The following is a 19,007-nucleotide window of genomic DNA, read 5'->3' on the forward strand; positions in this document are numbered from 1 at the left end:
GGGGGGGGAGTTGAGATATGTCAGAGGACTTGCTAGAATCTGAGACACTAATTCTCTGCATGGGAAGCAAAGGATACACTCCCAAATACAGACAAATCTTATTTCTAATATTGACGCAATCCAGATGCAGGTTTTGGCTTTTGAGCTGAAAAGGGACAAAGGGTTGTCAACCTGCTGCCCTCCAGAGATTTTGGACAACAACCCTCAGCCTGAGCTCTGGGTCTTGTTCAGTGCTATATAACCCATTTTGCCCTAAGCAACTGGGATAGCCATCTTGGCAAGGATGATGGGAATTGAGGTCCAAGCAGCAGATGGGTTGCTCCTGGCAGGGCAGGTGTTTATAATCTCTGAATTTTTTTTTGAAACGAAACGAAACGAAACATAAGCAAGTTTTAAACTGCCCGCGACTGGACGATGCACAAAGCAATGCAACTCAGGAATACATCATGCAAATATTGGTCTTCCCACTAAGCTGCTTCATTCAGCTGCTAAATTTCGCTGATTCTGAACTTCCTCCGCTGCCTTTGCTGAATGAGATGCAACGTTAGCAAAGACATGATGGATATGCACGTGTTAAATCTCGCCCCTTTGGACCAGAGATCAAATCTATGTCGCAAATGCAAGCCGGCAAGGAGGGAAACGTCATAGAAGCTGCACCCCCCTCCTTTATATTTCACCCTTTATAGTCTCATGTTTTATTTTCCCCCCCGCCACTGCTCCCCCATGGTTTCTTCCGACAAAGGCGGGGCTTCCTTTTCTATTCGGGGCATCCCATCGGCTTCCCGCACGATTCCGGTCTTTCTTTCGTATTCGTTTGCCCATCCCACCCCCGTTTTTGCGGAGAACGTTGGTACGTTCCGCTCGAAGGCCTGCCTTTTACGCTTCCGTTGTCGCATTCTGGAAAGGGCTCTGCGCCCTCGAGAGGCGGCGTGAGGAGCCCGCTACGCCGCTTCCGTTAGAGAGCTCCGCTTATTCCCTACCGAGACTTACGGCGGCCTGGCCGAGGGACGGAAACGGCGTAGCGGACGCTCGTGGCGGGACGTGGCGGACCCAGGACGGTAACGCTCCCCGGCTCCCCTCCTGCCCTGCCTCCCCGGGTCTGTCGGCGGAGGGCGGCAGATATCCGGGGTGCCTGATGGCAGCAGCCGGGCGGGGGGGGGGAGCAGGATCCCCTGGTGGGCCCCGAATAGTACTCCAGAGCCCATCGTCCCCTACCCAAATGTGCTTGGGCCACCCCGTGCTTCCCAGCTGATGAACTTCTTTCATGGCCCTCCAGGTCGATGGGACTCTAACGCCCATCATCCCCAGCCATCATACTTCCTGGTAGCCCCCATCATCTTAACCTCTTCCTTTCCCCATCCTCTTCCGGGCTGATGAAGCTGCAGCTCCCATCATCCCCAGCCCGCTTGTTCCTCTTCCCTCCCTCCAGCTATGCTGGACTACAGCCCCCATCGTCTCAGGCGCCTTCCTTTTCGGCAGCTCCCATCATCCCCAGCCATCATACTCCCTGGTAGCCCCCATCATCTTAACCTCTTCATTTCCCCATCCCCTTCCGGGCTGATGAAGCTGCAGCTCCCATCATCCCCCGCCCGCTTGTTCCTCTACCCTCCCTCCAGCTATGCTGGACTACAGCCCCCCATCGTCTCAGGCTCCTTCCTTTTCGGCAGCTCCCATCATCCCCAGCCACCACAGCCTCTTTCCCTGTCCCGGAGAGGCTGGACCCTCATGCCCAGCTGGCACAACTGGACCCTCGCCCACCCTGGGGATGGGCTCTTCTGCCTCTCCATCGTCCCCAACCGGCGGGACCTCCAGATGTGGCACAATCCAGATGCTTAAAGACTAAAAAAACCCATCATCCGCCTACTTCTCACCCCCCCTCCCAAAGTGAATAATACTACGGTAACATTCATTCACAAAGCCACACTATGCGTTTCTATGCAAGGCAGAGGTACCAAAGCTAATACAATTAATAAGAATAGTAATAATAATAATAACAACAACAGTTACCCTTACATTTTGTACAAGCCATTGCAAAGCTGGTAGACATCAATGTTTATTCTTCGAATTTTTCTTCTGCTTTTTTTTTAAAAAAAAATATTCCACTAGCCCATTCCTCAGAGTCTCTCTCCCCTCGTTGCAGATTGAAGTTGCCGAAGCACCCAAGGAAGCCACAACTGGGAATAGGAACCTCTGGAGTCCTCCCCCCAAAAGGGGCAAACGACCCACCCTAAAGTGGGCTTGTGGGCAGCTTCCGTTGTGCAAACTCCCCTGACTCGTGTTCAATCCTTCCTCTTCAGAGTGGGACCTGTTTCCAGATGGACGGTGACCCCTGAAGCCCCTTCGACGGCTACCTGCCTTTGAGAGCCTCTGTGTAATCCTGGTCCGTCCTCGGCCTTGGCGCAGGACTTCACCATGTGGCGCAAGGCCCTGGCTGTGGCTCTGCTGGCTTTGACCACGGGTTACGTCTTCTGGCTGGACCCCACGTTGCCGGATTCCCTGTGGGAGCATCTCTCGGGCTCCTTCCTGAACCGACTTCGCGGGAATCTGGGGTCCCCGGAGGGCAACATGGCCGAGGCCTGGGATGCCCTCATCACCCAGCCAGCTAAGCAGTGGAACAGAGTCGCTGTGGGGTAAGGATAGATCGACCGCTTGCTTCGGTGATGTAGAATTGAATTCTATTCTTATTCTAATTCTGTAATTCTATTCTATTATAATAATAATAATAGTAAAGTTGGAAGGGACCTTGGAGGTCCAACCCCCTGCTCAGGCAGGAAATCCTATACCATTTCGGACAAATGGCTGTCCAGTCTCTTCTTAAAAACTTCCAGTGTTGGAGCATTCACCGCTTCTGGAGACAGGTTGTTCCACTGGTTAATTGTTCTCACTGTCAAGAAGTTTCTCCTTTGTTCTAGGTTGCTTTTCTCCTTGGTTAGTTTCCACCCGTTGCTTCTTGTCCTGCCTTCAGGCGCTTTGGAGAATAGCTTGATATTCTATTCTATTCTATTCTATTCTATTCTATTCTATTCTATTCTATTCTATTCTATTCTATTCTATTCTATTCTATTCTATTCTACTGTACTCTACTCTATTTTCTATTCTATTCTATTCTATTCTATTCTATTTTCTATTCTATTTTCTATTTCTATTTCCATTCTACCCTACCCTACCTACCCTACCCCACCCTACTCTACTCTAACCTGTGGGGTGGGGGGGAAGGCCTGGTCTTCGTTTTTCCAAAGCAGAATTGTCATCCCTTCTGAGGCAGAAGGCCCTGTGTGCAAATTGGAGGGTTTTTTGCAGAGCCTTGATTCCTGAGGTGGTTCCTCTCCCTTCGCTTGCTCTTCAGGGTCAACACCTGCGTAGATGTGATCCTGTCCGGGGCGAAGCTGCTGCAGGCCCTCGGCTTCCACGGCCAGGGCGGGAAAGACCACTCTGTCTTGCGTTCCGCTGCTGATCTGGAAGAAGCCTTCCTCCATTTTATGGGGAAGGGGGCGGCTGCAGAACGGTTCTTCAGTGACGCAGACGCCTTCCACCGCATCGCACAAATGGCGGCCAGCTATCCTGGCGCCCAGGTGGGCTTTTCGCTTGAGGAGGAGGTCCTCGTGACCCAGTCGGTATCAGGAATCAAAGGCCTCTTCCGGAGGGGTGCGAGATTTGGGCCCCAAGCAGGGAAGCTAAGGATCCAAAGCATTCCTGCCCTTTCCAGATCCGAATACTGCATTTTACTACCCTTTAAGTACTGGCAACAACCAGGTCCAAAATAACAAAGTCTTGGTTTCCAATTAGATTACTGCTATGTTGGCCACTTCAAGATGTGTGGACTTCAACTCCCAGAATTCTGGGGAATTCTGGGAGTTAAAGTCCACATATCTTCAAATGGCCAAGTTTGAAAAAGACTATTTTTTTTCCAACAAACGACAGTCTGATAAAGCGTTACCTTACAAAGCATAAGCTACCCGAGTTAGTTTGTATTATGCATGCCCTGCATTTCATTTGTGGTGGGTTTAAATGACGGGACTCTCCCATTTTCTTGAAAAAGAAAAAGGAAAAAAAAAAAGACCTGTTTTGTATAGTGTACTATATTTTTAAATTTTAAAACTTTTAAATTAATATTTTTATAAAGCGTTTTTGGCCTCGGCCAGAGACAACATCTACCTGACCTTGAAGGATAAGCAGAATTGGGACTGGTTATGCCTTGAATCTCCCTGAGAATTCCAGAGTAAACTGGGAAGCTGAAGAAATACCGTATATTCCGGCGTATAAGATGACTTTTGAGAGTGTTGAAACAGGCGCTGAACTCGGGGGTCGTCTTATACGCCGAGTCGTCTTATACACCGGAAATAAGGTAGTTTCTGGCGTATAAGACGACTTCCTAGGCATGCGACTCGGTGTTGATCGTCTTATACGCCAGAAATAACGTAGTTTCCAGCTTATAAGATGACTTTCTAGGCATGCGACTCGGCGTCGATCGTCTTATACGCCGGAAATACCGGTAGTTTCCGGCGTATAAGATGACTTTCTAGGCATGCAACTCGGCGTCGATCGTCTTGCGACTTGGCGTCGATTGTCTTGTGACTCGGCGTCGAACTCGGGCGTCGTCTTATACGCCGGGTCGCCCTATACACCGGAATATACGGTACTCCCAAAGATTGATTAATTCATTATGTGCCATCAAATCACTACCGACGCTTAGCAACCACGTAGATTTTCTCCAGGGGGATCTGTCCCTAACTTGGTCCTTCAAGTCTTCCACAGATGTTCCCATTGCTACGGTAGCTGAGTCCATCACCCTTATTGCTGCTCATCCTTTTCTTTCCTTCCATCTTTTCCGGAATTACAGACTTTTCAAGAGAGCTAGGTCTTCATGTTGATTATATACCATCAAATTGGCATCAACTCTTAGCAGCTACTTAGGCAGATTTTCTCCCAAGACAATTTAACCTGGTTTCTTCAACTTTTCCAGTATATTGAGTTGCTGCTGGTTATTTTTTTCTTCTCTTTCCATCCACCTTTCCCAGCCATGAGAGCTTTCTCCAGACAGCTAGATCTTTGCATTGTGTGCCGAAGGAGATAATTTGAGCCAGTGGCAAGTCACTTCCTATGTAATTGCTCCCAAGGATGGGGTCAGCGGGAGTCAATTCCTACGTTTTCGCCTTTTAATTTGCTTTTAATAAAGGCATTTGGGGATAGCTCTGTGTGAGTGTGTGTGTGTGTGTGTGTGTGTGTACATGCAGTTCAGCCTTTGTAATTAAACCTCCTTTAGCCGTGTTCCGCTGGTTTAAACGATGAAAATGTAAAACACTGCCCAATGCTACAGATTTCCAAGGCTACCTTAAACCAGTGTTTCTTCAACAACTCCAGGTTGATAATGAATCTTCTGAAATTTACAGCTATGTAAATTTCTGCAAAGTCATGCTAGTTCTTGGCCACAACTGCACCAGAAGCTGTAAATCCACTGTGAGTTGACAGCTTATTTTATCAATGCTCAATCTCACTTTTAACTTAGAACTTGATTAATGGCTTTAAGATTCTTTCTTTTGTCCACACTTGCGTTTATCAGATGTTTTGAGGGCTCAAGGAACTGGGGGTCCATTTTTCCTGGTTCTATACAAACAAGCCCACAGGTTTGTCTCACTTGTACTTATTTCTGGAGAGATAGTAGCAGACTAGAATTAGCTGATATCTGATGCTCAGAATGTGTTTTCTGGAAGGAGAAAGACTGCTGGTCCTCCCTGGGAGGCGGAGTGTCATTTTTTTTTTAAATTGAGTTTGCATTCTGTTCTTCATCAAAAGAATATGCCCAGCAGATGAAAGAGCTAAATTAAAACTGAAAGCAAGTCAAGAACTGAAAATGGCTGCAAGAGTCAGCAAATATGTCAAGGAACCGAAAGCTTGAATAAAGAGAATAAAATACATAATCAAGAGAACTTTGCAAACAATCTTGTCTGTGCTCTCACCATCCTCTTTTTGCCCCCTCTCGCTTCAATTTTACGTGCTTATAAAATTGCCAGTGCAGAAATCTGCAGCACTGGAAAATAGCATTGACCCGTGAAACCTTATACTTCAGTGTAATTGGCCGGTTTTTAAAATGCCACCTATATCCCGCTTGTATTATGACAGTATTGGCAAAAGGCTTAACGATATCCCTTCACTTGGAAGTGGGTCCAATGACTTCTTACTCTCTTGCAGTTGTATGTTGGAGGAAATGCCGCTCTCATCGGCCAGAAAATTGCATCTCATCCTGACTTAAAGGTAAGCTTTATTCTCTGCCAGTAACTGTAAATTGTGTTGTCCCACCGGTGATTGTATATCATAATGTGGCTGACAATGTGCACAAATGACACACGTCTGCTCACTGCATTTAGATCTCGAGCAGTAGCACACCAAAAGAATCAAGGGTGCACATGAACAAACGTGACTTGGCAGACAGGCATGATTGACTTTTATATCCTGTTTTTAATTTATCAATGGGAAAATGTTTTGCCATCCTATGCCTCTAAATGCGGATCAGGATCAAAACCGGAAAATTCATTAAGAACCTAGCCAATTTGAGAGAAGTTATTATCGGTCTGTTTACTTGTAGGTTCTACTTTGTGGCCCAATTGGGCCTAAACTTCACGAGTTGCTTGACGAGAATGTAATGGTCCCTCCAGAATCACTGCAAGAATTAGATGAATATCATCTTATTTTGGAATACCAAGCAGGTATGTGCCGTTTGAAGATCCAAAAGGCAATTGGTAGAGTAGCGTAAACGACCATTATCGTTAGTATGTATATTATAACCACTAAAGCAGTGTTTGTTTTTCAACCTTGGCGACTTAAAAGACGTGGACTTCAGCACCCAGAATTCCTCAGCCAGCAAAGCTTCAAGTCCACATGCCTTCAAGTCGCCAAGGTTGAGAAACACAGCACTAATGTATCCAGTGATTAAGAAACATCCTGGTTGAGAGCTGGACACCATCACAAACCCACCGGTTAACCATTGTATCTTAGGTTCAGATTTGCAACATGGTCCTCACAGAACTCTCTGATCGATTACGTTGAAGTCTAATAGAGAAATACCCAAATGCAAAAATAGTAAATAAAATAAAATAAAAATTAATCCCCCCCTCCTCCATATTTGTCAATATTGCAGAAGTTTTTAAAATGCATTGCCCAGTTGCCCATCTGGGAACAATGCGCGGGAAAGCTTCACTCTCCCTGGCAACGAATTGCAATCTGTAACGGGTTTCAGAGTTCAGCTGCTTCGGTGTGATCCAACTGGAGAATGAGAGGCAAGCAGTGAGCATGCTCAGTAGGAGTCTGGCAATGAAACGGATTCGTGAGACCTGCTCTTTTTTTCCTGGACTTTGCTCTGCCACATTAACGTTCTGCAGTCAGCAATGTTTTGAATCCACCCAGGCCTGGAATTTCCAGTCATGGGAATATGCATAGCTCTGCTTTAAGCACAGAAAACTGACTGCATGATCACCTGATTAAGATCTACAGTGTTTTTGCAAAAACAACAAGAAAAAGATGTTTACAACTATTATTCACTTAACGAGTGTGGTGTTTGCTTAATGGCTGCAGTGCTCGCTTTATGACCACTGCCAGAAAGATCATAGTGTTGAGTTGGTCAAATGACCATCGTAACTTAACATCCGTAATGTACAGGCTCCCATTATGGGCCTAACTTGAGGACTACCTGCAAGTGACTTGACTAGCAGAAGTTCCAAAACTACGAGTGGCCTCATGGCACGCTTTCTACAGGGGGAGTTTATTCCTTTCCTGATAACCGAAGATCAGGAGAAGTCATAAGAGCTGTCACGAAGGCAAGATGTCTCTGCAAAGATTCCGTGCAATGATGGCCTTTTGTGTTATGGTGCGTCTGTGTGTGTGCTTATCAGGTGAAGAATGGGGAGAGCGGAGAGCTCCCAACGCCAACCGATTCATCTTCTCCCATGACCTGTCCAACGGGGCCATGAACATGCTAGAAGTATTTGTATCCAGCCTGAAGGAATTTCAGCCAGACCTGGTGGTGCTTTCAGGATTCCATATGATGGAAGGACAGACCAGAGAGCTGCGCCAGAAGAGGATCCGAGAGGTAAGATCCAAAATGCTTGGGTTTCTCTTTTCAAAATTTTCCCAGAACTATTTTGTCACTTAAAAAGACTAGAGATAGAGCTTTACGGTCAGGATGCTGGGAATGAGGTATGCTGCAATGTCGAGGTTGACAAACCAAAGCTTGCAGGCAAAATGTGGCCCTCCCAGCTTTTGTATGGTCCACGAGTTAGAATATGGTCAGATGGTCAAGCCTGACCTCAAGCAAGCTCCTACGGTGAGGGGAGGGCCAGGATCAGGCCTCCTGTGGCCTATCAGCAGCCTCCCTGCTGGTGCACCAATGCTGTCCATTGGCTGCCACGCTCCTTGGCCCACAGATCTGTCAGACGTGGCCGCAAAGATGGAGGAAGGACAGGATCTGGTCCTTTATAGATAAAGCTTGCCAATTCCTGGTCTAATCCATTATCCTCCAGCTTGCAGCATTTCCTAGGGGCAGTGCTGGGGATGATGGGAGTGGGCATCCAGCAAGATGGTCTAGGAAGATGAATCAAAGACTTTCTTTTGCCCTGCAAGGAGATATGTTTGGATGTTCACCAACCACTCATTGACGCAACAGCCCTTCAATAGGAAACAAGCTGACTCCATTTGGTGGTCTCCCTCTGCTATCTTCCTATATGCCTTTGCTTCTCCTAATCTGAATTTTTGTTTGTGTGTGTCTGTGTGTTTCTGTAGGCTGTAACTTCCATTTCTGACATTCCCATGGACGTCCCGATCCATTTAGAATTAGCCGGTATGACCGACCCAGACCTCATGAGAGAAATAATTCACCAGGTAATCACAATTGATGGAGTCTCTTCACCTTCAGAACAGATGGAAGTTGTGAGATGAATTTAAAGTATCTGGGATGCTGTAGACAAAGGCAGAGTTATTTAATGTGGAGGGAAGACCTTGGCTGGAGATTACGACCTGCCTATTTTACATATTATGAGTCAGGAACCAGCACAGTCACAGGTCAAGATCCAAGGTCTACCAAAAGGCAGATCACCACAGACTGCACAGGCCAAAAGTCCATTCAATCAGATGGCAAGGATCTCCATCTTGGCATGCTTGATCCAAAGTTACGCTTTAATTTCCAGTATATTTCATGCCTTAATCCAGGGGTGTCCAACCTTTGGACCCATTTCAGACTTTGTGGACTTGCCCAGAATTCCCCAGCCAGCCATGTGTGAATTCTGGAAGCTGAAGTCCAAGGATGGACACCCCTGCCTTCACCTTTAGAAGTTGGGACTCCTCCAATGCCAACCTATCACTTGGTCTGTCTGTTAGCAGATCTTCCCTCTCGTGAACTCCATTGGCTTGAACGAGCAAGAGCTGCTGTTCCTCAGCCAGGCAGCCTCAGGACCTCACTCCTCCTTAACTTCCTGGAATGGCGTTCCAGAGGTGGCTGTTGTCAGTGACATCATTTTCTGGATCTTGAAAGAATACGGGAGAACTTCAGCTCAGGCTTCGGATCTCACCCGGATCCACTTCCATACTTTGGCCTACCACCTCCTGGTTACCGTGGATGGGTACTGGGGCAACCAGGTGGCAGCGGTGGCTGCTGGAGCCAGGGTGGCGGGAACCCAAGCTTGTGCCACCCAGACCATTGACGCCAGCAAAGTCTTCCTGAAGGCACCACTGGAGTTTGCCACTTCCAAGATGGAGGGGGCCTCCAGAGTCTCCTTAAATCCGAAGGAGCCCATATCGGTATGGCATCAGGACGCCATTTCTTTCCATTACACTCCCGTGCTGGTGTGTAAAAGCCCTCTGCGGACTGTGGGCCTCGGGGACGCCATATCTGCTGAAGGACTCTTGTATTCAGAAATCCATCCTCATTAACCACCGAATAAAGAGATCACTCCATTGTTTAGAGTCCAGGGGTAGTCAACCTTGGCTCTTTTATGACTTGTGGAATTCCTGAGCCAGTATAGCATAGCTGGCTCAAGAATTCTGGGAGTTGAAGTCCACGAGTCATAAAAGAGCCAAGGTGTTCAGACCAACAGGTAGAGGCTGGAATTCAGATTGGATCAGGAACCAAAGGGGCGAAAAAATAAATGCTATCCAGAACTTGGATTTATTGTCACAGGAATGTTTATAATGCAAAAATGGTAAGGTAGGAAGGGACCCCTTTTGGTCGGAGCGAGAAAGCCAAGTTTATTTATTTTTTTAAAAATTAAGTCCATTTCATTTGCTATAATTTCTAAAAAGGGATGTTGTTCGTGGTGCCTGCTTATTCCAGGGGGGGATATAGGGATTCTTTTCAGAATCGTATCAGCCAGGCAGAAGTAAAAAAAAAAAAAATATTATTATTTCTTTACCTTCCTGACATAGAAAAACCCAAGCTTCTACTTGTTTGGAAGACCAATGTATTTACCCTTTAACTTTCCTACTTCCAAAGATGTACCAGCCTATTAACAGGCAAGGAAAGGGTTCTCCTCTTAGGCTCATAAAGTGACTGAGGCTGGATAATGCTAATTTCCTTCGCTGGATAATGCTAATTTCTTCTTTTGCCTTTTGCGGTTGCTACTTTCAAAGGTCTTTTGTTGGCAAGGTGATTCTCAAATGTGAGGCAGTTTTGTCTCCTAACAGTGAAGGCTGGGGGCAAGGATGAGAAAGGAGAGCCTACCGTATAACCGCTGCTGACATGTTAAGCGTAATAAACAGAACAAGTTGCAATAAATCTGTGAAGAATGCCGACGTATATCTTGCTGAAGCCTTAACGTGGCCCTTAATAGACAACCAGAAATAATGCTTTTTTTTTAAAACTGAACTTTGATTAAGAAAATGGAGCTTCTAGCATTTCTAGCTTGCTATAATTAGCATGAGGTCTTAGGATCTCAGGAAGGTGGATTTCAATTGTTCATCCCATCTTTTTCTTTGCAGTACAGCATAAAAACAGTGCCTGGTATGAGAGGGTCAGACCTGTGAGTTATTTACATAAATAAAATCCAGAATCTGCCAGGAGCTGGGCAAAAGCCAGTGCAGGTGCGAGGCTTGGGGGCAGAAATTCAGATCCAAATTTGTGCTTGGTAATTCCCACTTGGTAGGTGAGACTTCAGTGGTTGTAAATTACAGGGGGGGGGGCTGTGTAAAGAGTAAAGGAGTGGGTTTAAGTCCCAGAGAGGAAGGACAAGATAAACATATCACTAACAACGGAACTGAAATGTTCAGATTGGCCTTTTGAGTGTGACAGAATGGGATGAATGCTGGGAGACCTTAATAACGTACATAGGTAGCTCTTGACTTAAAACCATGATTGAGCCTGGAATTATGGTTATACGTTGTTGTGGTTAAATGGATCGTCATACAGCTGCAGCCGATTTTGTGAACTTTTTCTGGCGCTTAAGCAAATCCATTTTATCCAATGGGCGTTTTTTGTTTTGGGCCAGAAAGCAAATGTTCCAAAATGTCAAAAATCACAAAAATTCCACAGAATGCTACAAAAGGCTGTAAATAAAAGCCAGTTGCCAAACGCCCAAAATATAATCACATGACTGGGGGGGGGGGGATTATGAGAACTGTAAATTGAGTCGTAAGTACCTTTTGTGGGGTCCATCATAACTTCAAACGGTCGCTAAGCAATGTACTGTGTCCCATTGACTTTCCCCCTTTTTTTTGTTAATGTCACTGTAAATGTATTCAGACTCAAGGTACAATTAGAAAGACAGCAGCCCCTGAAACATTTTTCTCCCATAGTGTGATTTATATATTCATTTTTAAAGCGGGGGTACCTCTCTCTCCCCAGTTGAAATAGCCACAATTTTTGCATTCCTGTGAAGTTGATGCGTTTTAGACTTTCCCCACTTCTTGAGACAGAATAGATGTTAACTTGATTCTTTGGCTCATATTCTGGACAGTTGCTCATATCCTTTAACCGAAAGTAACATACTGCTCACATCGGGACTGTGGTAGGGAGGGGGATATTTAATACTTGTCATTTTGGGATGCTGTTTTCTTTCTTTGACTGAATATTGGAGAACTCCAGTGGCATTGGGACACTTGGGCGGGAGAGCAAACATCAGAATGGTGGCATTGAGGAACCAGCAGCTAAAAACGTAGAAGACTTGAATACGTTTTTTTTTTTTTTTGCTCTTTCTTATGAGAGAAATGGTGGCAGTTAAACGTGCAGCTTCTTTCTACAGAGTCTGCACTGCTTATAAGGATGCACTGCTTCTATTGCACAGTGGCCACTATGTGGTGGCTACACGGGGGGAAAAAAACACTCCACAGTTGTTGCTTTCATTCCTTGTCTTAGTCCCTTTTAGATTTCAGGTCTATTTCATCCTATTCAAACCTGGCAAGTCTTTTTCAACAATTTAATCTTAGTTAAAGTCATCCAGGCTATATTGGGAGACCTGGTCCCTGCTAATGTTCCTTTCACATGTTTTCTTATCTGTGGCCTTTCTGTTTTACTGCATTCCTTCTACTTTGGAATAGCCACGTTTACTTGAGATCTTCTAAAGCAGAGATCCACCGCCTTTTGGGCACCAGGGACTGGTTCCGAGAGAGGTTTTTCCGTGGACCGGAAGGTGCGTGATTCTGTGTGCTGACTGCATCCCACGGATGGGGCTATGCTTGCTTGCGTGGACCAATTGCTGGCATGCCGCGGACCGGTACTGGTCCACAAACTGGAGGTTGGGGACCCCTGTTCTAAAGAGTATTATTGGTATCCAAATTGGGAAAAAAATATTTTTGGCAGATTCTCGATAGTTTTCCTTGCCCGTTGTACTAGAACAGTGTTTCTCAACCTTGTCAAAATGTGTGGACTTCAGTTCCCAGAATTCTGACTGAGGAATTTGGTAAGGTTGAGAATCAACACACTAGAGCAGGGTTCTCCAAACTTGACAACTTTTAAGACTTGTGGACCTAAACTCCCAAAATTCCCCAGCCACAGCATGGCTGGCTGGGGAATTCCTGGAGTCCACAAGTCTTAAAGTTGCTAAGTTTGGAGAGCCCTGTACTAAAGCAAAGCAGCAAGGTCAGCTGAAGATTTACACACCTTTCTTTATCCTCCTTAATGTGACCTTTTTCAAGTGTGTGGGAGTTAAAATTCCCAGCTGGCTCATGAGGTGGAAATTCTGTAGTTGCCAAATACGTTTGAATGGGAGGCTGAGCTAAAAGGGGATGGTCCAAGATTATTGCTAAAGAAATTAAAATTAATAGATTTGTGAGCTTTTCTGAATCCCAGGAGGCTTCTTCCTATGGTTCCTTTGTACATAGTGCTTGCCTTATTGTTTTCATTCCATTCAAAATTAATTCACTGTAATCATATTATCCAAATTCTCAGGGAGTTGTCGGCTGGAGGTCCAAATGTAGGATCCGGTGCTTTAAACTGCATCGATTAAATGCAACTTTAAGACCTGTAAGACTTCAAGTCCCAGAATTCCCCAGCCACTGGTCTTGCCAAGTTGCCAAAGTTGGGCACCTCTGGGGTAAAGCATCGGCATCCATTTTTCTTGGTGCCAGGCAGTTGTGAAACATAACAGTTGCAAAACTCAACTGTGACATGGAAACTACATTTTTCTTCCTTTCTTTTCAGTAAAAAATAGCAGGGATTGAGTGGACTGTTTTAGGAGCCTTCTCTGAAGAAATGTCTTGAATAGCTTTTCTTGCCAAAGTATTCTGCCTGCGCCGTTCTTATGAAATAAGTATTTTTTTTAAATCAGGTACGAGGTCTTGACGATATGGGTGTAAAAAATCCCACGGCGCTATACAATGGTGTTTTCAATAAATGTTGTTTTGCATTTAATGTACAAAAGGGGCCTCGCCTGGTTTGTTGTTGTTTTTTATACTTCACAGGTACCTGAAAACGCTTAGGGAACGAGATGCTACTACTTTTCATCCAAACAGATGTAGTAGCTCTCTAGGGTTTTTAAGAAAAGGGCTTAATCCTCTGAACTTACCAAGAAATACAACTGAAGCTGGGAAACTCCACAATGGGCCAATGCCTTTCACAACTTTAGCTCTGTTCCTGCTTACATGGAGAGAAATTACATCTTTAGTAACTGGAGGGCTTCTCTCTACTTTACTAACATTATCAATAAAATTCCGAGCATTTGCCATGATTTCAATGTTTCAAGCTTCAGTTTGCTCTGAGGATAATTCTCCTAAGCTGAGCCCACCCTTCCCTTCCTTGCTAATTCCTCGTCTATGACTAATGGAGCCTGCCTGTCATGATCATAAGACATGACGGTCGTAAAACAAGACCCTGGTGGTTGTAAAAAAGAACACGGCGGTTGTTAAATGAACCGATGGTTCACTATGAGCTGGTTTTCAGCAGAGCTGTTTTAAAACACAGCCGTGACTAGGATGCTACACATACTTCACAGCTGCTTCACAGTCTAAGGACCCTATTATATTCACAATGTAAGGGACTTCAATAACATGGGAAAAGTAATATATAGAAGGGATTTCCATCAACTCATCACATTTTTATTTATACAAAAAAAGCTTAACCCCATCCAATATACGCACTTTTCAATTTTAGTATATGTTCTGCCAAAGCGAGCATATAATGTACTTCTCTACTATGTTATCTAGTAGTAAATTCCACCACCAATTGATTGGTAAGAGGACGGAATCTGCTCCTCTTAGGGGATTCCACTGGGTTCAAAAGTGGCAGGAAACACAGAAGTCCTATAAAAGCATTTGCAGCTGGATTCTACCCAGGTTCAACAATCCCAAACAAGTTACTTGTTTAGGAATATACGAGTAGATGCCTCCGGTTATGGTTCAACAGAACAGCTGGGTCATGAGTTCAGAAATAGCAATAGCCATAGCTCTTAGACTTATATACCGCTCCACACTGCCCTCTTTAAGCGGTTTACAGAGTCAGCCTATTGCCCCCAACAATCTGGGTCTTCATTTTACTGACCTCGGAAGGATGGAAGGCTGAGTCACCTTGAACCGGTGAGACTTGAACTGCTGGCTGTGGGCAGAGCTAGCCTGCAATGCTGCATTCTGACCACTGTGCCGCCACAGCTCGTACGGCTCGAAATGCTACCAAAAAGTAACTCGGCATCAGTAGAAAAATATTAGAAAGGGCTATATTCTCAAAATCTAGAGACATCTCTTAGTAGAAACTTAATCAACTCACGTCTCTTCCTGTTATGAAGGTCCAATGGCTTCCAAGGAAAGCTACTCAAACTTTGTCCCTCTCTTCATCTTTCATTAGTCTACATGTGGAATGTTAAGGGAACAACACAACCTCCGAATATCTCATCGGCTAATGGTGTGCGACAGGACTGCTGCATTCTTTCGTCTGGTGCAAAGTTTGTAGGATACTACATGCACCTTGTCCCTATTGCACCCAGTAGGTTCAACACAGCACTCTAGAAGCAGTTCCAGGTTGGCCCTCTCTTCAAGACTGCTCCGCTTGTTCGACGGGCTGAATTTGTTCCTGTGGTTTTAGAGTAGATGGAAGTTCCTCGGGGGTCGGTTGCTTGGGTTTAGGCTCCAAAGGTAAGGGAGGAACCTTTGCCACATGAGTTGAACTTCCAAGAACTGGAGAAGGAGAAAGCACAAAGTAGTGATGCCAATATTCTTCTCTTCCAGTTAAAAAAGCGGTGAAATGCATATTGATATTCCCACTTCTTTTATGATGCTGGAAGGTCAACATTTCTGTACTTCGTTCTTTATCTCCTCCACTTAAGCTTATTTTATGGATCTGTTATGCTCGCTCATTACCAAAAAAACTGAAATATGGCAAAGAACCTAAACATCCGCAGATGTTTGAGACACCTGGGAGCCCCCTTAGGATTGATTGATTGATTGACTGATATTTCATATTTCTTAACTGTCCATCACCCTCAGGGGGATGCACCGAAGGACCCAATTAGGGCTTAGTCCAGGGGTAGGCAACCTCAGCTCTTTTATGACTCATGGACTTCAACTCCCAGAATTCCTGAGAGCTACGCTAACTCAGGAATTCTGGGAGTTGAAGTCCATGAGTCATAAAAGAGCCGAGGTTGCCTACCCCTGACTTAGTCAAGAATTTCCCACTGTCCCATTCTTCCCGGCCACCCTTGTTTTATTTGCTTCCTTCTTTAATTAAAAATTCTCTTATGTACAATGTTACAACTCTGAGTTTGGTTCTTAAATAACTCAACTGCTTCTCCTTTCCCCATTCCGGGGCCACCACCTTGAAGAGACACTGCTGACATTGTGCAATGTGCCGTAGGCTTCCTTTACTGTCAAGCGTTCATATTCTCTCTTTCTCTCTCTGCTTCCCTGCCACCAACAAGACAAAAGGGAAATCTTATGTGGATACTTTTCTGCACAGCCGAGTCGAGATTTCATTCTTATCCTGGCTCCTCTTTGGGTCAAATGGACTCTGCCGGTTAATGTTTTTTGACTTCCGTTATGTTGTGTTTGTGGCTCCAGTCGGGATTAAATTGTGGTGGTTTTTAACCCTTCTATGGTGCTGGGAGTCATTTTTGTGAGATGGGAGGTGACATGGTTTAAATAGTTATTTATTTAAAACATTAATAAAACCGCCCATATTTCAAACAACTCTAGGCAGCTCCCAATCAAAATAGATAAATATCCGATATGAAGCAGAAGACCCGACAATGGAATCAACATACGGTGCTCTACCTATCTCTAGTTATCGTCCTTTTAATCTAAGCAGGGGCAGCACTAGATACAAACATGTGGCTAAACCAGGAGTTTTCAAACTTGGCAACTTTAAGACCTATGGACTTCAACTCCCAGAATTCCCCAGCCAGACATGCTGAAGTGCACAGGTCTTAAAGTTGCCAAGTTTGGAGACCCCGGGGCTTAACCAGATAACCAGCCATTACCAAGATAGGTCAGGGGCCACTGAAACCAACTTTTACTGCAGGGGTCTTCAAACGTGGCCCTTTTATGATTTGTGGACTTCAACTCCCAGAATTCCTCAGCCGGGCAAGCTGGCTGAGGAACTCTGGGAGTTGAAGTCCACAAGTCATAAAAGGGCCACGTGTGAAGACCCCTGCTTTACTGAGCAGCTCCCGGGTCTAGGAGTTCTTGAGAAGAACCGAGAAGGCAAGGATGGATTCTGCTGAAGCCAAGCAGCACCAGAAGACCTACCTCGGCTCATTGTCTTTGCATACCCAGCTGCAGAAGACATTGCCTGTCCCAGAGCCTGATTGGAACCCAATGGCTGTGCGCTGGGCGTGGCGCCTCGCAGCTTCGGTTTCGAGTCTTTCCCAGGTTTAGCCCAGATGGCCACCTCTCCAAGCTGTAAGGAAGTGCCCAGTCTCTGGGCGATGTCCACCATCTGACCACGCAAGAGTAAAAGAAGAAGGAAAACTGAATGCCTGGTCCAATCCTGCAGCAGGTTTTACCCGAGTCCTGCCCCCATTTTTGCCTGCACTGAATGAAATAAGAGAATCTCGAGCGATGCTTATGTAGCTATTCAGAAAAAAAGGCTCCATTTGTCTTCGGTTGCCAGGAGCAATTTTAATCTTTGAAAAGGACGCAAATTGAATCCTCTGACTTGAATATACTTGCAGTAACAGAGGTATCTTCTCTAACAGAACACCTCTGAGGAAGTCAACCACTCTGCTCCCCTGCTATGGAAGTTCCCATTAGTAGTTTTCAACCAACCTACCTCGGGGTCAAAATCCAGGGTGCTCTCTTTTAAGGCCTGGACCTTTCTTTGCATCTCATAGTACTGAGCAACAGCCCCCGTCTTGTCTCCTTGGTTGTATAGCAGGATTGCGTAATTCAGACTGATGAGTGGGTTGCATCTGCAAAGCAGAAGAAACCCGGTGTAATCTTAAGCTTGAAATACCAAACATGGTATTTGGCCAGTAAATGGCAAAGCAATTTGGCCAGAAAATGACAAATGTGCCTAATTGCATTGTAGCCACCAAATTCTCTCATACAGAAAGGATTACAGAGGCTTGATTTTTATGACCTGGGTCGAGGCAGTGGATCAGACTAAGGATAAGGAAGAGAGAGAAGAATAGAATAACTGTATTGGAAGAGACCTTAGAGGTCTTCTAGTCCAACCCCCTGCTCAAGCAGGAGACCCTACACCAGTGGTGGCGAACCTTTTAGAGGCCGAGTGCCCAAACTGCAACCCAAAACCCACTTACGCATCGTCGAGTGCCGGGTGGGTGTGGCCCATTGGCTGGGTGTGGCCCATTGGGTGGGCGTGGCTGCGGTGGTAACAGCAGACTGGGTGGGACTAAAAAGTTCAATCAATCAATTCCAACTTTACAAGATCGTTTTTTTTCCTGTGAGAAGTTGAAATTGATTGATTGATTGAAGCTTTTTTTTTTTTTTTGCACACAGTGGCAGAGGCCTAAAGCGAAAAGGTTTTATAAAACCCAGCTGAAAGCCTAGGACTGGGGCAACGGCACACATGCCCACAGAGAGGGCTCTGAGTGCTGCCTCTGGCACCCGTGCCATAGGTTCGCCACCACTGCCCTATACCACTCCAGACAAGTGGCTGTCCAGTCTCTTCATAAAAACCTCCAGTGATGGAGCACCCACCATTTCTTAAGGCAGGTTGTTCCACTGGTTAATTGTTCTCACTGCTAGGAAATTTCTCCTTAGTTCTAGCTTGCTTCTCTCCTTGAGAGGTTTCCACCCATTGCTTCTTATCCTTCTGGTGCTTTGGAGAAGAGATTGACCCCCTCTTCTTTTGTGGCAGCCTCTCAAATATTGGAAGACTGTGATTTTGAAGGTCCACAGGCCTTAGAAGTTGCCAAGGATGACACCCCTGCTCTATAACCCATCCCTTTTCACTGAGTTCAGAGGAAGCCTAAAATTAAGTCAGTAGAGAATACATACGTGTCCAGGGATGAAGCTTTCTGATAGGCTAGCCTTGCATTTTCAAGATCTTCAAGATTTGTCAGGGCAACTAAAGTAAGGAAAGGAAGAAAAAAAAAAAACAGAAGGGTTTATCTTCCTAATGGGGGGAGGGAACACTGAATTTA

General features: G+C 45.4%; 2 protein-coding genes across 12 annotated transcripts in view; one reads left to right on the plus strand and one right to left on the minus strand.

Moving 5' to 3' along the window:
* Nucleotides 1-723: 723 nt before the first annotated feature.
* On the plus strand, nt 724-10,774 carry ADPGK (ADP dependent glucokinase). Of its 4 annotated transcripts, none has more exons than XM_039339467.1 (8): nt 724-850; nt 2,298-2,630; nt 3,347-3,572; nt 6,190-6,252; nt 6,584-6,704; nt 7,887-8,083; nt 8,773-8,871; nt 9,367-10,774. In XM_039339467.1, the coding sequence occupies exons 2-8, from the start codon at nt 2,413-2,415 to the stop codon at nt 9,916-9,918; spliced, it is 1,476 nt and encodes a 491-aa protein (XP_039195401.1). In that variant the 5' UTR covers nt 724-850; nt 2,298-2,412; the 3' UTR covers nt 9,919-10,774. The 4 variants fall into 4 exon arrangements, with proteins under 4 accessions (XP_039195401.1, XP_039195399.1, XP_039195402.1 ...); XM_039339465.1 differs by lacking the exon at nt 724-850 and adding an exon at nt 905-1,058; XM_039339468.1 differs by lacking the exon at nt 724-850 and adding an exon at nt 905-1,058 and having other exon boundaries at nt 9,370-10,774.
* Nucleotides 10,775-12,152: 1,378 nt separating this feature from the next.
* BBS4 (Bardet-Biedl syndrome 4) overlaps nt 12,153-19,007 on the minus strand; it is a 40,701-nt gene continuing 33,846 nt past the window's right edge. For 7 of the 8 annotated variants that reach the window (XM_039339457.1, XM_039339458.1, XM_039339459.1 and 4 more), the window contains 4 exons: nt 18,862-18,931; nt 17,672-17,810; nt 17,149-17,338; nt 12,153-15,582 (listed from right to left, as the gene is read on the minus strand). In XM_039339457.1, the coding sequence (XP_039195391.1) occupies nt 15,440-15,582; nt 17,149-17,338; nt 17,672-17,810; nt 18,862-18,931 (542 nt within the window). In that variant the 3' untranslated portion in view covers nt 12,153-15,439. The remainder of the gene's footprint in view (nt 15,583-17,148; nt 17,339-17,671; nt 17,811-18,861; nt 18,932-19,007) is intronic. The other variant, XR_005556252.1, reaches the window with a different exon arrangement.

The sequence above is a fragment of the Crotalus tigris genome, unplaced genomic scaffold (assembly GCF_016545835.1).
Source record: "Crotalus tigris isolate CLP2741 ecotype Arizona unplaced genomic scaffold, ASM1654583v1 scf7180000017735.2152567, whole genome shotgun sequence".
Taxonomy (NCBI): domain Eukaryota; kingdom Metazoa; phylum Chordata; class Lepidosauria; order Squamata; family Viperidae; genus Crotalus; species Crotalus tigris.